This window comes from Medicago sativa, chromosome 7, assembly GCF_051527215.1.
Source record: "Medicago sativa cultivar Bolivia chromosome 7, Bolivia_mono, whole genome shotgun sequence".
NCBI lineage: Eukaryota > Viridiplantae > Streptophyta > Magnoliopsida > Fabales > Fabaceae > Medicago > Medicago sativa.
In genome coordinates this window covers 11,697,662-11,719,139 of record NC_140755.1, presented here as the reverse complement: position 1 = coordinate 11,719,139, position 21,478 = coordinate 11,697,662, and the positions used below count along the sequence as shown (strand labels likewise).

At 33.6% G+C, this 21,478-nt stretch overlaps 1 protein-coding gene, 1 non-coding gene and 1 pseudogene across 2 annotated transcripts; all 3 read left to right on the top strand.

The window, feature by feature from the left end:
- Positions 1-7,283: 7,283 nt before the first annotated feature.
- On the top strand, positions 7,284-10,415 carry LOC146904265 (uncharacterized; the record flags this gene model as incomplete). The annotated part of the gene is made up of 4 exons (XM_085724518.1): positions 7,284-7,435; positions 9,242-9,343; positions 9,423-9,522; positions 9,606-10,415. Coding segments are annotated over 4 exons (1,104 nt in total), but the record flags the coding sequence as incomplete, so codon positions are not given.
- A 2,016-nt stretch (positions 10,416-12,431) lies between these two features.
- Positions 12,432-13,736, top strand: LOC146904264 (aspartic proteinase CDR1 pseudogene; annotated as a pseudogene).
- Positions 13,737-14,467: 731 nt separating this feature from the next.
- On the top strand, positions 14,468-14,544 carry TRNAK-CUU (transfer RNA lysine (anticodon CUU)). Its single transcript has one exon. It is a non-coding gene; the product is annotated as a tRNA-Lys (tRNA).
- Positions 14,545-21,478: the final 6,934 nt, after the last annotated feature.

Sequence of the window (21,478 nt, the reverse complement as noted above, 5' to 3'; positions counted from 1 at the left end):
TCAAAATTGCGTTACTGAGGGATTTAAACCTTAAGTAATTAATGGCAGTGTAAACCCTTAGTAATGTACAAAAAACACTCAATATATTGTTTCTTGCTAAATAGAGGTAATTCCGAGGAACTTTTTCCTCGGTATGTACATGTCAGGAATCTCTGCTTCTCCTGTTGTATAATTAGTTTGACACGCCTTTCTAGATTAAATACCGAGGAACTACCGAGGAAAAAGGTCCTCGGAATGCATATTGTTATTATTATGTAATGTTTAGTACGCATTGTCAGTATTGGTAGAGTTTACCGAGAACAAAGTTCCTTGGAAAGAATATATGACAGTTGTGAAGAATTAATTACTATACGACATTGGCAGCTTGTATTAATCTTTGTGAGTATTTCACTCACACAGTATTCTTTCAACTAAACAAATAATATTATCCAGCCCTCACTTCATCAATGGCCTTTTCTCAATAAGTTGAATCCTCTTCTCCCTCTCTCGTACTGCTTGTGTTTAACTGTTTATCATCCCTCAAAAAACATAAACACTCTATTCTTTATCACTATAATTCTTTCTTAAATCCCTTACAAAAACATGTTTCACGAGAGAAGGAGGAAACCATTTCCAGATTATGAAGTTCCTGTTTTGTGGCAAGAGTTTAGGTAAAATCAAAATTTTGAAGAAAACATGTGGTGTTGTACATTTCACTAATTCAATGTGTTGTGTCTATTATATCTCCCCTGCATTTTTCCAGGAAAATTACAGACTTCATATTTTTATTTTCATTTCATAATTTCTCATTGATGACTAAGTTCTGTTTTAGTGTTCAATCTGGTTGAGCACTTGACCACTTGTCCGTAAGTACCAATATTTATTTGTCCACAAGTACTTGTTGAGAAATAACAAGAATAAAGGAAAGAGGAGATTGAAGTTATAGTGAGTTTTTCATCATGACAGTTTGAATTTTGTGACACAAAAACAAATACAAAGGAGGCTGCATTTACATCAAACAGGGACAGATCTGAACAATATAACAGCTCTAAGAAGTCTAGGCATGATAGAATGTTGAGAAGAAATGGTGGAAGCTGTTCAAGTAGGTGAAGAAATTGGGTGAGGTTGCGGTTAGGGTACTTTGTGGTGGAATATCAACTGATGTGAGCTCAATGGCAGCGTTTGCTATTGATTCTTCTATGGTATACAATGAACTTGTTAAGAGGAGGTGTGTATGGGGGTCGTTAGAGGTGTGGAAGAAGAGAAGAAAGATCTTGTTTCTGATTCAGTGGAAACAGATAATGAACCATCAGACAATAATTCCTATTATCTAGCGGTCCAAAATTTAATTATTTTTTAAAATAAAATACATTCCGAGGACAAAGTTCCTCGGAAAATCTAGTCACTTTAGTGTCAGCCGTTCCAGTCTGTGGCTCAGTTGTCAAATCAATATTCCGAGGACATTTTTCCTCGGAAACAAAAGTTCCTCGGAAATTTCCTCGGTAATGGGATTGCAACCAACTATTTTTCCAGGACATGAGTTCCTCGGAAAAAAACGACATTCCGAAGAGAAATAGACGATTTCCCAGGAGTTTTGTGCCTCGGAATTTCAGTGATTTCTTGTAGTGAATAACATTATTGACAGAATAATCCCTCAATAATTCAGAAAATTACATTATTAAGATATAAATCCGTTAGTATTGTTAATGACCAGTCTGCCTTACATTAATGGCGGATTTTTTCCGTCAATAATGATGCAGACAATTGCACATGACATTAAATTACTGAAGGATTTACATCGGCCAGTAATATTATGATAGATCTAAAAATCAGCTAGTACCCTTTATTTCCGTCAGTACCCATTCTTACAATCTTTTCTCTCTTCCAACCCTTTCTTACAGTTTCTGTCTCTTCCAAATGACACACCATACACTCTTCCCCATATCTTCAATCTCTATTAACCCCCGACAACTTCTTCCTCTTTCCATGCCTTTCTTCCCCATGTTTCTCCCTCTCTATATCTTTCTTCCATCTCATCATTCATTCCTCACCATCATTTCGAAAATTTGAATCTCAATACCATCCTAACTCATTCAGATCTATGCTCATATTCAATCCAGATATTGCTCATCTTCTCAAAACCATACCCAAACATATAGTTGTAGTTGCTACTGTTTATAAAGGTGGACCAAGAAACCCAAAGTTGAACCGAAATCAAACAAAGGATTTTTCTTTCTCTTTCTCCACTACAAGAAAATCACGGATTTGCTATAAAACAAATGGTAGCTAACTCGCAGCTAAATCAAAACTCAGTTAGCTACTATTTAGTTGTGATTTAGCTGTCATACTGGTCATAGCATGGATTGGGCGGCAAATTATCTAGCAAAATATTTCCTAGTAAATTGGCAACTATTATTTAAAAATTCCTAGCTATTTTCAAACTAATACCTAGCAATATACTATTCAAAATTTGAGTTTCCTAACTACTTGGCTAGGATATTGCAACCAAAATTTCAAAGTAAATCTCTAGCAGCAAGTTCCTACCGATTTCTTGGTTACTTCCTAGCTATTTATATTGTTAAATTTTTAATTTTTTTAGTGTATTTATTCAAAAAGTGATTAACTAGATTGTAAAATTTATATTTAAAATGTTGATTACTAGTCTATAATTAGGCATTGATCCACAATCACTAATTATTAAACAATTAACAATAACATAGATGTATATATGTGCCATCACAATTAATCATATGGTCAATTAGCACCTATTCCCTAACATCCAATCATTTCGATAAAAACACACTAACACCAATAAGTAACAGCACAAATAAGAATGAAAGATAAAGATAACTAGTCATAAAATGGCATACTAATCAAAAATTAAGTACCATTAAGAATATTTTCCAATTCATCTCATGAAATTCACATTTAATTTAATAATCATATGGCTATCAAGAAGGGTATGTTCATATCCAAATGTTTTTAAACTTCGAATCATGGACCAATAAAATTGACTATGTACTAAACAAATTACACCAAAGAAAAGGAAGCACGTAAAACCAGAGGAAATTACCTTGAAAAGGGCAAGTCAAGGCAATCCACTTATTCACATATTTTGAAAACACCTGCCAAGCAACAACATAAATAACCACGGATTCCACTTTGATTTTTAGCACGAGTTTCAGAAGTAGTGATGGAGAGAAACTATGCTCACATCTCTGTAAAGTGACATGAAACACAAGATCAAAACCCCTCCCATGGAGTGTGAAATTATATTGACTTTTCTTCCACCAGAGGCTTTGTAAGCAGTTTCCAACTTGAGTTTGAGGCCATCCATTAACTTGTCCATCCTATCAAATACAACAGCAACAAAATACACGCTTTAGAACAAGTTTTCAAATTAGCATGTGTAAGAATAGAAAGGTTGAAATGATTTTGCAATGAACACAGATCACCCAAACTATACGTTGAAATGATGTCGCTAGTGACCAAAATCTTTAAAAGCGCTCAAAACAAAATCTGAAATCAATAAACTCACCTATTTCTACCTGTGAGTTGGGCTGTTTTAACTAACATTAGTTGATTATGTTATCCCTTAACTCACCTCTATATATAGAATTTATGATTCACTGTATTAATTGGATTAGATCACTCATAATATAATTTCATAATTCATATTCAGTTTGGCTCTCCCATTCTGTTATGGATTTTCCCTCTACGATATCTTCTTATTAATGAACTCATGATTATCAACATAGAGCAATGCTATATATCAAGAAAGATTCAAGAATGACATGGCAGAATCGACAAGTATGATAACAAGAAATTGTCCCGAAATTAATGTATCCTTAGATTTTATCAATAAATTGTCCCGAAATTAATGTTAGTATCACGGATACTTCAGTGACCATTTATGACAAGTATGATAACAAAATTGACCATACCTTGGAAATCATGATACTGAAGGAGGTTTGTCAAAAGAGGGACGGCTTCCATCACAAAGTCAGCCGCATCAGAAGGAAGCTTCTTGTACATATTAGCAGTAGTCGATAACACCACCCTCTGGAACATATAATCATGTCAATATATGTTTACTGAATAAGGTTAGTAACTGAAAATTGAATTGTGACCATCAGCATGCAAAGCAGACAAAATGTTCTTGAACCTTCCATCCAGATAAGAGGACAATCCACCGAAAGCAATTTTGGATTGAAATCATCGAATCATCAAATTCAGCTCCGAGAAGAATATAGACACAAAGACACAACCAAGTCAAGTAAAATAATTTTTTCTTTATTTTAAGGACAAACATACAGTTAACGTATATAAAACACTTGGTCGTTGCCCCAACATTTCCAGGCCTACATAAATATACGGTTAACATAATGACCTTTCACACTTGGTCGCCGCCCCAACAATCTTTTCCTTATCACAAGGAGAACGATATGCAGGGTTTCATCCTTCTCCGCCTTCTCCAAAATGTGGTGCCAACACCAGACACAGATCTACAATCAAGTAGACATGAACTAACATTCATCATATTGAACCTCTGTGATAAATTGCACCTGGTCAGGAAACAAAACATAGACAACAAGACCTACACAACTACATCTCAAGCACAAGTAAATGTCCAAAATAGAAGAAGTAACACTTCACTTAACCACCATTTCTACCTCTTTAAAGTTAAGAGAAAATAAAATCTCAACAGTACTAACTATCATAATAAGATCTGTAATGTAGTCTGACATTTCTCAATGTTAGCTTCTTTGTAGCACCCTGTAACGCATAAAATTATGAATGGGCATGTAGATGATGATGTTTCTTGTGGCGAACATCCATTATGAGACCATCTTCAGTCTCGGTTGTTACCTCGAGTTCTTCGTCAGGAAAGCTCTCCTCAAAGCGGCTTTCTAATGGTATATATCAACGAAAATGTCAAAACCAATCTCATGTTGAATCTCATGGTTAGATATGAAGAGTGATGGGATCTTAGAAAAATCTTCAATTTACAATTAATTTCTTTAACAATTTCCTCTTTCTCTTCATGCTTCAATTAAAGAGAAAATTCCTGAGGTAATAATCCCTCGGTAATGCTTTGTCAGTATCACTTTCCATTACTGAGGGAAAATATCGTCAATAACATTATTGACACCAGTATTACTGAGGTAATGTTTTCGTCACCAATCTACCACTAATATGTATTACTGGGGGATTTTTTGCATTACTGAGGGTTTAATTCCATCAGTAATAAGCAAAATTCTTGTAGTGGTGCCAACGTGGTTAGGATGTCTTGCGACCAATTTGATGCATGTACTACTCTTAACTTACCAAGAAAAGAGTATAACTTAATTCCATAATTATTAAAAAAAAAATTATATAAAAAATGGTTTCGTAATATTTATTATATTTTATTTTTAAAACAAAAACTTTATCGTTGAAAAAGTTAAAAAAGTTATTAATTTTTTAACAATATAATATATTTAAAAAATTGCACTCTTCATTTGTTGCGGTTATTGTATCACAATTGTTTTTTTCAAGAAGCTAAATAAATTATATTAGAAAACCAACACAAGTAGCACAAGGTGTATGTGAACCAAAGAAAGCTAAAGTATCCAGAAATTACAAGGAGACAATCCACAAGCTACGACAAAGTAGTCTAGAAAAATAAAATTATGTCACAACATATAATAAAAGATTTAACCGTCAAACTGAATACTCAAAATAAAAAATAGCATAATAAGATTTAAGCCACCAAAATGCTTGGAGTATAACCTTTTCCAATAAAGATAGAAGTTTGTCTGATTTATTGTGAAAATGTGTCATATTTCCGTCCTTCGAAATTGTAAATTTTCTATAAGAGTGGATATATTAAAAATTCCAAAAAATTAAAATAACATATGAATCCACTGGTTTTGACGCTTTTGATTTTGCGTCTTATTCATAATTGGACATCATAGAGTAGTACATAATGTTATAATTACTCAACTTAATGTCCAACACCTTTGTTTAACTCATTAATAAGGACAATATATAATATATGCAAGGATCAGGGTTCAAACCTCGAACACCACATTTATCCATCACATTAAAAAATATTAATTTCTAGCCACTAAACTAGTTGACAAAAAAAAATATGTATAAAAAATGATTTTGTTATATTTAATATGTTTTATTTTTAAAGTAAAAAATTTATTCTGTTCAAAAAGTTTATAAAGTTTTTTATTGAAGAAGCTAAAAAAAAAGGTTTATAAAGTAATTAAATTTTTCAACAATTTCCTAAAAAAATTAATTTTTCTAACAATATATATTTAATAAATTGCACTATTCATTTTATTTAGCAAATAGTAGTAGTACATAATACATTATTGAACAATGACTATATGTTTGACTATTATTTTCTATTTTTTAAGAATATTATTTTGTATTCAGTAAATATACTATGTATTTGATTTTTTTTATATTAAATGGTTTTATAATATTTTAGATGTTAAAAAGATTTCTATATTTAGGATTATACTATTTAAGATTTTTTATTATATTTAGGATTATACTATTTAAGATATTTTTACATTATCTTATATTTTTTAATTGAGTCAAAATATAATTTAATGACATTTATTGAAAGATGGGTTCTATAAAATCCATATCGAATCTCACTAGTGGTCATCATCTAATAACTTCTTAAGAGTTTATCTATTCTAATTAGTCCCTACAACACTACAAGAAAACAGTCAAATTAAGACGGAACGTCGTGACGGAATTTTATTTCCGTCCCAAATTAATTAAAGCGGGACGGAATTTGCGACGCTTTTGTGTTATAAATATTTTGTTTTAATTTATATATATTTTTGGGACGGATTAATATTTCTGTCGCGAATTTGGGACGGAACTAATATTTTTGTCGCGAATTTGGGACGGAATTTTTATTTCCGTCACAATTTGGTCTATTTTAATCAAAAAACTTTGTGGGAATTGTTGGAGGGAATATTTTTTTGATGAATAGTGTGGGCGGGAAACTTGGCGCCACTTTATTATAATTAATTTTTATCATTTTTAATTTTTTATTATTATTTATTATTTTCCCTAAAAAAAAATATAAAGATAAGTTAAAATATATGACTGAATCGGAAATCCAATCCATCCATATACACACACAACACAATCCATCTATAACAAAAAAAAAAACAAAAACAAAATCACAATCCCTAATAACAAATCGCTCTCTCTCAAAGCTCTCAGTACCTTTCCATCGCTCACTCAAAGCTCTCAAAGCTCGTTCAAATCACGATGAAGATAACCCGTAACCCTCCATAAATTCCATCTCTCACTCGTTCAATCGCTCACTCTCGTTCAATCTCGCTCTCGTTCAATCGCTCACTCGTTCAATCGCTCTCTCGTTCAATCGCTCTCAGCTTCTCAGTCTCGTAATCAGCTTCACAGTTCTTTGCAATTTCAGGTTTGGAATTTCCTTTCTTTCTCAGCTTCGTTCCTCAATATAGGTGATATTCTCTTTTATTTTTGTTAACTTATTTCTCTTGAATGAATTTTTTGATTTTGATGAAATGGGTTTGTTGAAATTTTGATTTTTGGTAAAAGAGTTTGTGTTTTTGTTTCTGGTAATAAGATCCTTTAATTTGATAGAAAATGCAGAATATCTATTAACTTAAACTCAGCTTGTCTGTTTGTGTGTTTAACTTAATTTAAAAGAGTTTGTATGTTTGTTGAAATGGGTCTTCTGCAATTTTTTTCCTGCTGCTGGTGGTGTGTAGGCCCGTGTCTGTTTTGTGCTACCATCAGCTGGTGTGCTGCACAGGCCACTTCCTTTGGGGGTGTTTTTAGTACTTTGGCCACAGGGTTTGTTTTTGGGGTCTGGTTTTTGGCTTTCTGTCATTTTAAGAGGCGTGATGCAGGGTATGCCTGCGGTTTCAGCAGGTATAGCTCAGCCTCATTCCTTGTTTTGGTAGTTTTTGAGGTGTGTGGGGTTTGGGAGTTCCGTGGCTCCTTAAATGTATCTTTTTTCTTTCCGCGAGTGTTTGCATCTTGCATCTTTTCATCAAGAATAATATTTGCCATTTCAAAAAAAAAACTTATACTCGATATGGATTTGAATGTTTGAGGGAAGAAAGAGGTTTTTTGTTTGTTGAATATGACTATTATATTTACCACAAAAAAAATATGACTGTTAAGATTAAGATAATGAACAAAAGAAAAAATGTTGAATGCTTTTATGGTAGCTAAAAAGTGGTACTTTACACATACAACCTAGCAATCAACATATTGACTAAATCACATTTTGTAATTGTGGTTTCATTAACTTAGTGGGATAGTGTTCTAAGACTAGTTTAGATTTGCTTCTAACTTCTACCAGCTTCTCAATTAAAACGTGTTTACTAATTGAAAAAAGTTCTTGTGAGTTTATAGATCTTCATAGATAAATTAGACGAGAGTTTCTGAAAAAAATTAAAATACACCTCTTCAATTTTTGCTGCAGTCATATGTAGTTGATTTTCATACATTGGCACTGTCTTTATAATCTGCAAATTGATAAGTTGGTTCTCATGTTTAAAGTACATTTATTTCTTCCTCTAGTGAAGTGTTTTCTTCCTCTTCTTCGAAGAAACATTAACCTGCTGCATAGTTTCAAAGGGATATATTTTTGTGGTTGTTTCTCGTTCTATCATTCGTTTTCGTTATCTGCAAAAATAAACTTACATGTGAATAGATTAAGTGAGGGGTCTGTTTTAATAAATTAATAGTGTAGGAGGTTTATATTTGGTGGTCTGGTTTGGTTTTTCTGTAGGCATGTGTTGTTAACTTTCTTATGCATACATATTTTTAGTTCATGTACTTGCAGGGAGGTTGCGGTTTTTAAGTTTATGTTCACTCTAGTTTGGTGTTGACTTTTGTGTGCTTCTGCCAGATTTTTTTTATGATACATCCATTTTATTTTCTCATACAATGTTTTATATTGAAAGCTTTATTATTAATTAATTATCTTAAGTAGTGTAAGTGTTTGGTGTTTAGGCAATGGATGTGTCTGCACATAGAGAATGGATGTATAATAGGGTTCTACCTGATGGAGTGGGACTGAAAAATACCTTTTATGAGGGTGTGGAAATTTTTATTTTGCATGCTTGTCAATTAGATCAATTTAAGAATGAAGGAACAATTCGATGTCCATGCTTGATCTGTGATTGTCTAAACAGCGAAATTCCAGATGAAGTGAGAGATCACTTATATAAGAAAGGGTTTAACCTGGCAGAGCAGCAGGACAACAAAGGCGCAAAGTTATTGAAGAGAAAGAAAAGAATGCAGCTCATTTGCATGTACTTTTAAATTGTGAAGAGGTTGAACCATATCAAGAGTAAGTCAAAACTATCCTAGTAGCTTTATAGTATCAAATTATTTAATAATATAACTTATAAAAATGGTTTATGTTGCAGTTTATTTGTGGAAAATTTAAAGTCAGCTAGGCCAAACATTAGTGATGTTGATGTTGATCGGTGTATCGAAAATGAATTTCCAGAGTGGTTCAAAAATCATGTAAGTTTATTGTGATTCTAGATATAATTTTGATATTGTTGAGAGTATTTATGAACTTTAATCTTCTCTGTTTTATCAAATAGGTGCACAAATCAAAGAACACAACTCATAGCCAGTTTATACATAACATTGCTTGGGGGCCATTGAATATAGTACACACATGGCCTATTTATTTTGTCAATGGCTATAAGTTTCACACAACATCATGGAGTGAAGGAAAAGCTACTGCTAACAATGGTGTGTCTGTCAAAGGAACTGATTATGGGCAATGTCAATATGATTATTATGGTAACCTTGATGAGATTGTGCAATTGGAGTACCCAGGGGAACCAATAAAGAGAGTTGTGCTGTTTAAATGTTCATGGTTTGACCCGACCTCTAACATTGGAACAAGAGTTCATAAACATCATGGAATCGTTGAAGTTAATTCACAAAGGAGGTATTCAAAATATGAACCATTTATTTTGGCTCAACAAGCAATTCAAGTGTATTACACACCATATCCTGAAAAAAGACGCGATAATACAAACTGGTTGGTGGTTATTAAGACAAAAGCAAGAAGCACAATCGATGCAAGAGGCTATGCAATAAGTCAGACACAAGCTTACCAAGAATTTGAAAACGTGCAAGTGTTACCGGTTACTCCTGAAGTTGAACAAATTGACAACTTACGAGATAATGGTAGTAATTTTGAAGAAGTGGCTGATGACCCAACTAATGATGGATCAACTGATGATGAAGTGGAAAGTGAAGAATTAGAAGAATTTTATTATAGTGATTCAACTAATGAAGATATTCCAGCTGATTATGTTGGATCTGATTTGGACTGCTGAAATGCACACCATTCTCATACTCAAAATCTCACATCTCCGAATATAGCAACTGGTGTGAAGGTTGAAATTAAGCAAGTTGCTAGTAGTATTAAATTATTAACAAACATTATACAAATTAAAGTCACAAACTCTGATCTATTATAGACATGCATATAATATCAACAATTGGTATAATCAAAATAGTTGTCTGAGATGCATACAAACTCTACTTTGGAGTCATATTTCATTGTCTGAGATGCATACAAACTCTGAACTAGTATAGACATGCATACAAACTCGACTTTGGAGTCATATTTCATTGTCTGAGATGCTTGTTTTGTCTTTTATCCTTGACTTTTGGATGGATTTATTTCTCCTTGCAATTTTATTCTTCTCTGTCCATTTTTCCCCAATTAATTTGAGAGGTATATCTTTCAAGTCCAAGAAAATATTGTCTACTAGGGTGTTTTTGGTCCCTTTGATTTCTTTGATATTCATTTAGTGATATATAGTGAAAATTATGTGCTTTTCTTTATTTTTTTTTCAATGAAAAACTGTCTGATCAGTGCTCTTGTTTGATATTCATTTAGTGACATATAGTGAAAATGGTTTGAAAAAATTCACAATGCCTACAGTCTGTTTATTTTTTCTCTATGCAGTTGTGATTCTGTTTTGAGCATCAACTTTATGCTTGTTTGACAGATATATTATCGGCAACTGTGGCCTTTTATCTACTTTAGTTTTTGGCTTGCATATATGTTTGGTGCTTTTTTGTTATTGCAATACTGGTGGTTTGGATAAATTGTATGAATCTAGTTATGTATGAGGTTGATGTAGTTGTTTTTTAGTAATCGAGTGACTTGTTATAGGACTCATGTATTGCCTTTATAATTTGGTTTGTTGGGATGTTCTGTTTAGGTACAATGCATTGTTCCCTCCTTAATTTGCCTTCTTAAACTGTGTTGCTTGTTAGCCTATCTTATTTATTCAGTTATTTATTTTTTAGAAAAACTTTGTAAATCTCTGTTCACAAGCTGAGTCTCAACCTCATCCTTCTGAGGCTGGTAATGATGAGAGTGGTACTCAACCCAAGCCTATTGATTATGATACACTAATGATTGAAGCTGTTGGAGGAAGAAATGCAAAGGGTAGAGTATATGGGCTTGGTTTGGATGGCAACATGCGCACCCGTGGCTCAACGTCTAAATCCAATAAATATTCAAATTATACTGATATTGCACGTGGTATGAGTGGAGAGGTTGAGGCGCGTTTAAGGCAAAAAATTGCAGAGCAACAACAAACAATCGATTCCATTAAGGCTCGTCAAAACAAAATGATTGCCGCATTTGCTAAACATGCAAATATAGATTTGGATTTAATGGATTTAGATGAAGATGATCACTCTGTTGATAATGCTACTCGTGGAAGCAATGCAAATGTTGGTGCTGATGTGGAAGAATAATATTGATGATTTATGAATGTAGGAAACAGTTTGATATTTTGTAGGCACTTTCTAGTTATTAAAACTTTAACCATTTTGGGTGTTGAGGAAATAGTTTGATATTTGTTGTTATTTTTGGATGGTTACGTGCTAAGTTAATGATGAAACAATTTATGTTTACTAATGATTTGTAGTATCAAATTTGGAACTTGATGATAGACACAAGTTAATGTGCATCATATAAATATATATTAAATTTTTGGGCGAATTTTAAAAATTGCATAAAATTTATTTGTGACAGAATATTTTATATAATTCTGTCCCAAAAGATATATTAAAAAATAAATTAGATTTACATTAATTTCATTTTGTCCCAAACTCCGTCACAACATTGGGACGGAATAAAAGTATTTTGTCGCAACCTTGGGACGGAAACAAAGATGTGTTAAAAAAAAATAATTTCATTCCGTCCCACATTCCGTCCCAAATATGTGACGGACGAAAAAATTCCGTCCCCAACTGATTGCGACAGCACTATTTGCGACGAAAGAAAATTGTCACAATTTCCGTCCCAGATTTCAATTGGGACGGATATTTACACTATTGTGCGACAGAATATTCCGTCCCAGATCAGTGTTTTTCTTGTAGTGCAACTATGTCAATGTCACCTTATGCAAACCTTGTCCTTCTTTTACTTTGTTTTTTTGGAGTATCTCTCACTAAGAGTCAAAACAATTTTAGTGTGGAGCTCATCCATCACGACTCTCCAAGATCACCATTCTACAATCCCACAGAAACAAGATTTCAGCGAATATCGAATGTTGTTCATCATTCCCTCAATCGAGTCAAATATGTAAACCAATTGTTGGATGTTTCACATACTAACACGCCAGAAATAACTTTAACACCGATGGTTGAGGGTTACACCATGAGTTTTTCAATTGGCTCCCCACCATTACAAATTTATGGTCTTTTGGACATGTTAAGTGATATGATTTCGTTTCGATGCAAGCCATGTAACCTATGTCTCAATCAAACATCGCCCATATTTAATCCATCAAAATCCTCAACCTATAAGCATATTCCTTGCTCTTCTTCCACATGTAAGTATGTGCGTAAGAACAATTGCTCTTCCCATAATTGTGAGTATCGCATAGGTCATAAATCATTTTACATACAAGGAGATCTAAGTGTTGATACGCTTACTCTAAACTCTACCAATGACACTCCTATCTCATTCCCGAGAGTTGTGATAGGATGTGAACACAAATACAGTGTGCCTCCTCCACTAGAGGGGAAAGTTTCCGGCACGATTGGTCTTGGAGGTGGACCATTGTCTCTTGTATCACAATTGAGTTCATCAATTGGTGGAAAATTCTCCTATTGTCTCGTGCCACAATTTTTCAATTCTAACACCTCAAGTAAACTCAATTTTGGAAATGCAGCTGTGGTTTCTGGTCCTGGGACTGTCTCAATACCCATACTACAACTCAATCCTATTTCCGTAACGTTGGAAGCATTTAGTGTGGGAAATACAACAATAAAATTAGGACACCCCTCCTCCAAATCAAGTAAACAACCAAATACCGTAATCAATGCAGGCTTACCAATTACTGTTTTGCCAAAGGATGTTTATTCAAGGTTAGAATCAGCAATAGCAGCTTCGATTAAATTAAAGCGCGTAAATGATCCGTCTCAGCAATTCAACCTTTGCTATGAAGGTACATTAAAACATTTTGAGGTTCCAATAATCACTGCACATTTTAGTGGCGGTGATCTCCAATTAAAAGCTATCAACACCTTTATTCAAATTGATCACAAAGTCGTGTGCTTCGCTTTTTACTCACAAGAAACAGGAAATGTATTCATTGGAAATTTAGTACAACATAACTTTTTGGTTAGTTATGACCTCCAAAAGAAAATTGTCTCCTTTAAACCCACTGATTGTACCAAACAGTGATTGATTTTGGTTGTTTAGTATCAAAAACTGTTTTTTATGTAACCATGATACTATTAATAATAATTAATTTTACATTTTGTTTGTGCATTTCACATTAACATTATGACAAACGAGAAAGAATTTTATAATGAATCCATGACCAATATGAAATTCGAAAAAGGAAAAAATAATGACATATGCCCAAGCATAGTAGTCAGGATTAAGCTGAAATAAGAAGGGCTTATTTAAAAACATAAGAACTTGTGAAACTGTGTGTGAGTGAGCTTATCCAAACGGCATATATAATGTCCATAACTTGTTTTCAGGTTTGACTTTTTTTTTTTTTTTATAGAAATAGCTTATACATGAGCAGCTATATGATAAGCGCTTATGCGATAAGAGCTTAATTTAATTGTTTATCGAAACAGGGTCATTAAGTTGCAGTAATAGCATGATGTATGATTTTGGGATTAGGCCAGCTCGCACACCATTATCAGAAGTTCACATGCATTCATTCGCCTCGAAGAACAGATTTAGGGCCTGTTCATATTAGCTTATCTAAGATTATCTACTGGCATGAAGACTTGTAAGACTATTTTTGAGGGCTTATGGAAACAGCTTAAACATGTCCATCGGTTGTTTTTAGCTTATGAAAACAGCTGATAGCTTATACAAAAACAATTTAACATTTTGATTTCATCATTTGTTAAATGGATTATACATAAGCAATTGTATGATATACGCTTAATAAGAGCCCGTCTAGCTCAGTTGGTAGAGCGCAAGGCTCTTAACCTTGTGGTCGTGAGTTCGAGCCCCACCCACGGTGGGCGATTCGAGCCCCACGGTGGGCGAAAATTTAATTTTTGCCAGACAAGAGGGAATACATTTCCCACGGTGGGCGAAAGAATAGATTCGGTGTCTAAGCCAAACTCTTAAAACCAAACAGATTAAGTAATTAACTAATCTCACTATCCTCATGCATTCAATTGATTCTTGATTGAACTAAGAGGACCGAAATCCGAACTCGCAAGTTAGTTAAATTGGTTCCCTACATCCATAAATCTAAACTGGTCACTGTTGCATAAATTAATAAAAAAAACATCAAATTGAAAACAACTATTTTAAATTAGAAAAACAACACAACACAATCAGTTACCTAAACATAAAAAATGAATCTTTCTTGACACAGTCAATGAAAACAAAAGCCAGTTTGGTTATTTTCATAATACTAACAAACTAAATTCAGTAAATAAATTAAACTCCACATGATGATTAAGTACTGCCTTAAGAGTGATAAATCCACAAAGAGCCACAAAATAAGTCATTGCAAGAGCCATCTCAGGTTTATGATTCCCATCTTTATACACATCAGGATGCAATTTGAGAAAACGGAAAAGTTAAATATAATCACACGTGTCACGATAAAGAACAGTCATAGTCTTGTGAGTTAGACAAGATCAGACACGCCATCAATCAGACACTTAGAGATGCCCTTCAATCTTAAGCATCGGTGCTACATAAAAAACAACACAAAAAAATTAACATTTTCATAAAATCTAAACATCCATTTAAACAAAAAAAAAACGTAACCAACTTACCAAAAAAAACAAATCATTGTAATCAAAATCACATAACATCACATACCTTAAACAATAATGGCAGATCAGAGCTAAGGTCAGATAATTTTGAAACTGGAGATAATTAACCAGGTAAATCCCAATCGTAATTCTTCACGGAACAATGAAGTTTCTATTAACAGTCATAGGTTCGTGAGAATCACATACAGATTAAAGAAGCAACTAAAATCTCAGAGAAATTATGAAAGTAGTCTTGACATTTTGAACAAAGTACAAATTTAGGTTATCTAAAAATCGATACAAGCCAGAATAACATACAGAACCAAAGACACAATACATCTGCACTAGCAAGTGACACCAAACCACTAAAATCCTAACAGCCCATAACAGCACAACTAGAAATGGATACCCCGACACCCTCCTTCGTTCCGACTACCTCCCACTCTATTGTGCCATTGCTAACACCGAGTCTGGGACACCAAGAATATACTACTACAGCTTCTTCCCCTTCTGGACCACTTTGTCCACCTACAACAAAAGCTTATCTCCACAAGTCTTGAAAGCAAGGCACTTACCATTCGAAAAAACAACCTGAACAGGAAGCCTTCCCAAATCATCCCAGGTGTTATTCTGCTTGCAATATTTCTTGATCACGCTACTTAAACGTTCAAGTGCATACGACTGATCATTAAACGCAGTAACAAGCTGTGGACATGCTTTAGAACCGTGATAAATATGATGAAATGGGTACATTCCCTCTATTATCCGCCAATTCCTTGTGTGAAGATCATATTCTTCCCCACAAGTTAATGAACGACTCATATATGATATTCCACCGATAACGTAGAATTTCCCTTCCATAAAGAAACTAGAGCATAAAACACGATGTTTGTGCATGTCCAGTAGTAAGGTCCACATACAAGCTGGGAATGCAGAGTCATGCAACTCAGCAGACTTGATAACAAATCCAGACATATCTCTTCCACCAGCTAGAATCACAATGGAACCAAGAACACCAGAACCACACAAACGGCGAAGCCTGTTCAATACTGCACCGTGACCCAATGCCACATGGTATTTAATTTATACACCCAAGGATAAAACCCAATAATCAAGGTTTTATATAACGGTAGCGGTCAAGGTCACGGTCGCATATAGGATTTCGCGATTTCGGGCGATACGGATTGCGGTTGTCACGGGGTGAATTAATCACAACATTGCACAACTCTTAGATAATGATAGTAACTTTGATAACTTAAACTAGAGAAAGAATTGGAGTTCTAAACTAGATAAGGAGATAACTTATGTAATTTATGATCAAATATGCACTAAAAATATGATTTTCGTCTATCTCAATTGAAAAAATATCCGGATTCTACGTTTATTGTCATGAACGGCAATTTTTTGCAGCAGTAACGGTGTTTCGTCAAGGCTATAACGGTGTTTCGTTGTGATTTTTGTTCACTCTGTAAAAACGGTGGAAACGGTAACATCCGCTACCTATACCTTTTTGTCGCGGTCTTTTTCTCGGTAACGGACCGTTTTTTAAAACCTTGCTTTTGAGCATCCGATTGAGATCATCTCCTCATAAAAATTTCTGGCCTTTATGAACCAACTACATGTTACAAGCCCTTCAACCATTTTTCTGTAATGTATAGAGCTGGGCACCACATCATATTTCTTCATTTCTGCCCACATCATATTTCTTCATTTCAACTTTAAGAATTGTACTAGTACTAGAATTATAAGAAAGGAATCCTTGTTTGGACACAAACCAGAACCTTTCATCTTACTCAGAAATTCTAAGGTCTCTATCCAAGTTATGTATCTCATCAATGACAAAGTTAAATAAGCTAGCTTCTTAGATATCATATTATCTATGCATGTTTCATTACACTAAAATTTTCAACAAATTTTTTAAAATTAAATTTTTTTCTTAAGAGCAAAACGAATTATATTAGATCAAAATGAGAGAGGTACATACAGTTTAAACCTAGAGGTTAGATATAAGTACAAGGGGTACTCTACCAGCCAAACTAAAATCTCCCAAACTATGAATTATGGAAACAAAGAAGATTCGAAAAACACTCATAGTACAACAACTTGTAGCTAGAAATAACCTCCAAGTGGTGGATTTAATTGAAGGGAAATAAAGTACAATAATAGGCAGCGGAATAAAAAAAATCGATTTCCTTTCTTTGGATGATTATGAATTTGTGGAAGAGAGTCTCGATCACATCAAAGCAAAGAAGCAGTGTCTCTCCTTGTCCACACGGACGGTTCTCCTCTGGTTCCCACTGCTAGTCAAGCGATCAAAGGTTCAAGAGAATTACAGTTCTAGGGTTTCTAAAAAACGTGCGACCTCTGACTTCAACACCAGGGTTCTATTTATAGAACTCCTTGTGTGCTCTGCAAGTCGTAATCATTATTGGGCTTCCGTACGCTGATTACTGGACTTCCGTACGCCCATTAGGAGTAATATTTATACTGGATTGACCCACCATGAGAATACTACATAGTATGTTATGATATTGTCATAAGATATTCTCACAATGATAATAATGTATATCGCTCTTAGACCTGAAACCACTATGATTCCTAGATGTGGACTCAAGTGCTTTGTTGCCATTCTAACGTTGTCTGTAACAGGATAACCATAACGTTGGTTGATGGGTACTTGATGAATCATGCTGAGGGACATGAGTGTCCTAGATGGGATTTGTCCCTCCTCATAAACAGGAGATATATCTTTAGGCCTCTTGATGAAATATGACTGTAAAACTGCATGGCCATGCTGAACTAAGTCAATATAAGATATTGGACTTATTCGTTATTCAGTATATTTTGGAATCAAGAAATATAAATATTGATCTATACAAGGGTGACAAAATATCTATGCCTTGGGATCAATGAAGATATCGAGACAAAGGAGTAATTATACACATGAGTATTATCATGGAAAGGTTTCGTCAGATCACTTGACATTCTTGTCACTTGGGTAGCAATGATGTGTTGCTAGATACCGCTCATTGTTTATAGTATTAAATATTAGATTTAATGTTATTGCCAACGTGACTAGAACCTATAGGGTCACACACAAAGAACAGTCAGAAGAGAAATATATAAGTATGACTTATATAAAGGGGTGTGTTTAGTAAATGACGCTGATTAGTTAGCAAAACTACTAAACTCGTTTTGGGCTTAATGAAGCCCAATAGTGACTTCTGACTTGCAGAGCACACTAGAAGTTCTATAAATAGAACCCTAGTGCTGAAGTTTTTGGTTACACGTTTTGAAGCAACCCTCTTCTCTGCACTTCTGATTCCTTGGCTAGCACCGAGTTTTGGAGGAGCACTGTTCGTGTGGACTTGCTAGAGGCTTTGCTTCTTGCTGCTTGCTTGGCTGTGATCGAGATTCCAGTTTCCAGTTTCAGCTTTCAGATTTCACTTCGAGGTAACAATCGAATCACTGATTCATGTTTGAATTTCGTAATGATCCAAGGAAAGAAAATCGAAATTATTCCACTGCTTCTACTCCCTTCTGTTGTATTCGATTTTCCTTCACTAAAGATATATCTCCTATTATGAAGGAGGGACAAATCACATCTTGGACACTCATGTCCCTCAGCATGATTTGTCAAGCGCTCATTACCCAACGTTTTGGTTATCTTGTTACAAACAATGTTTGAATTGCAATAAAGCACTTGAGTCCACATCTAGGGGTCATAGTGGTTTCAGGTCTAAGAGTGTATACATCATTATCATTGTGAGAATATCTTATGAAACTTTCATAACATACTATGTAGTATTTTCACGGTGGGTCAATCCAGTATCAATATTCTTATAATAATATTTATATTTATATATAGACTTTATAAATCATATTTATGAGTTATTAGATGTGGTCATCAGTCTAGATGCATAATAGTCTCTACACTTTATTATTATCTCAATTTATATTAAAGCTTGATTACGGATACATTTAAGAATAATGTTTTTTATGTTAATGTAATCTCATGATCATTAAGTCACACTTAATATTTCATCACATGAACTATATATTCTAGGGACTTTATTAATATTACAACAATTATAATAAAGAATTCCATATTTTATTTAATAATAAAAGTCATGATACATAGCATAAGTTTAACATAAACTTTTTTTTTTTTTGAAGAAAAGTTTAACATAAACTATTGATATCTAGGTCTTACACCAACATTAATAGCATCTACAATTTCCTTCTCCACCAATATCTTAGTTGAGAAAATAATTCCATATCTAGCCTCCCAAATCATCCGAACAATTATGTGTCAAAAAAGAGTTACATCTTTACGATGATTATTGTTGCAAGAAGAGAAAGAGAAATAATACAGTGTAGTAATAACGAAATTGACAGATCTAGCCATGCAACGGATATAGAAAAGGTGCCAAAATTGTGATTAATGAAATAAATATTGGGCTAAAATCAGTCTCAACTTCATAAAACGAACCTCATAACTTCATTGCATGTAAGCTAAAAGCAGAAGTACAAATTAAATACATTTCAAACACAACATATTCTAAAAGATCGTTGCACATAATAGATATTTAGAACGAAATTGACTAAATACATAACAACATCTTCATATAACATCATTGAATGTAAGTTATATAAAAAAATCAAATCAAAACTAGTTTAGACACAAATCTTTTAAGATAACAAGCACAAAATAGGCATGTACCAAGAAATGGAGTAAATATATACGAACGGATTTTAGTTTAGACACATTTTTATTAAATAGGTTTGAGAGACGAAATCTTTTATGAGAACATGCGAGGGAATTTTGCACAAAAGAGAAGAAAAGAGAAACCTAGTAATACCTTCCTTAGAGGATAATAAAATAACAAAGAACTTGACAATAAAACTATACTATGATGGCTTATAAAAAAAAAAAAGGCTAATGATAACAAAAAAGATCATGAGAAATAAAGTACTATCCTTGAGGATAATCTCCTTTGTTTTACGATATCCTGAAGAAAAAAAATCAAATAAAATAATTTCACTGAATATCCTACAAACAAAAAAAATTAAAAAAGAGAAACAAGCGAAGTTGTAGATTCCTTCGGAGAAGAGAAAATGATGAGTTGAAGAAGAGGAACATTATGAAAGAAATCAGATATATGATGAAATAGTTGAAGTCAGATAAGAGAGTGGATGTAGTAATATGTAATGCCTGAAAGATGAGGTTAGAAAAAATTTGATTTGACTCGAAAATCAAAACATAATTGGTGTAGTTAGTATAACTTAGTTTCAACGAGAGTTAGTTTGAGAACACCCAAATAACTTAGAAAAGCATAAGCATTCCACGACCATTTTAGCCCAGAGATTGCAGCCAACAACTTAGATAAAATACAAATCATGCCATAACCGGTTTGAGAACACCCAAACCTGAACTAGTTTTAAAGGGAAGTCAATTTTTGGGGACCATCGACAACTGAAGCAAGCACATATACCCCTAGTGAAGAACTTATCGAAAGCATATATGAAGAGCACAACAACCCAATCAAGCAAAATGACCGGAACCAACCAAAACCACTTGCTCCTTGTAAACGGCGGCGATCCAAAGGAACGATGACGAAATATGATTAAACAAAAGGAGCATTGGCCACCAGAAGGACACAGAGAACTCTAATGACCCGTAGCCCCCCTCACCACCCATTTGTTCTTCAATATAACACAAACCAGAAAATGGCAATGTCGGTATTTCATTTGTGTGTGTGTAATTAAAAATAGTTTAGCTACAAAATTTGTTTATATAGTATTATTTAAAAGTGGTTTGACTCCTTGTACCTAGTAAATTAATTGAATTCAAATAAAAACTTAATTTTGGTAATATTTATTTATCTATTTGTTGTTACCATGTTATAGATATAAAGTTTTCATTGTAACTTATCATTCATTAATCTCCTTAGAATGAAACTCAACTTAAGGGGTTCAAATCACTTACTACTAGTACCAATTCATTGTTGTGATTGTGCCTAGTATTGATGCTTGTATCTTGATATTTATATCTACCTATCTAGGAAGTAAGTAGTTAGTAACTAAACGAAAGATACCGAAAGAGAGTTGACCCTAATAGTAAGTACTTAGGAGGTGACATTACTAATATTTAGTAAAATATGTTTAACCTAGGATGTACCTAGTT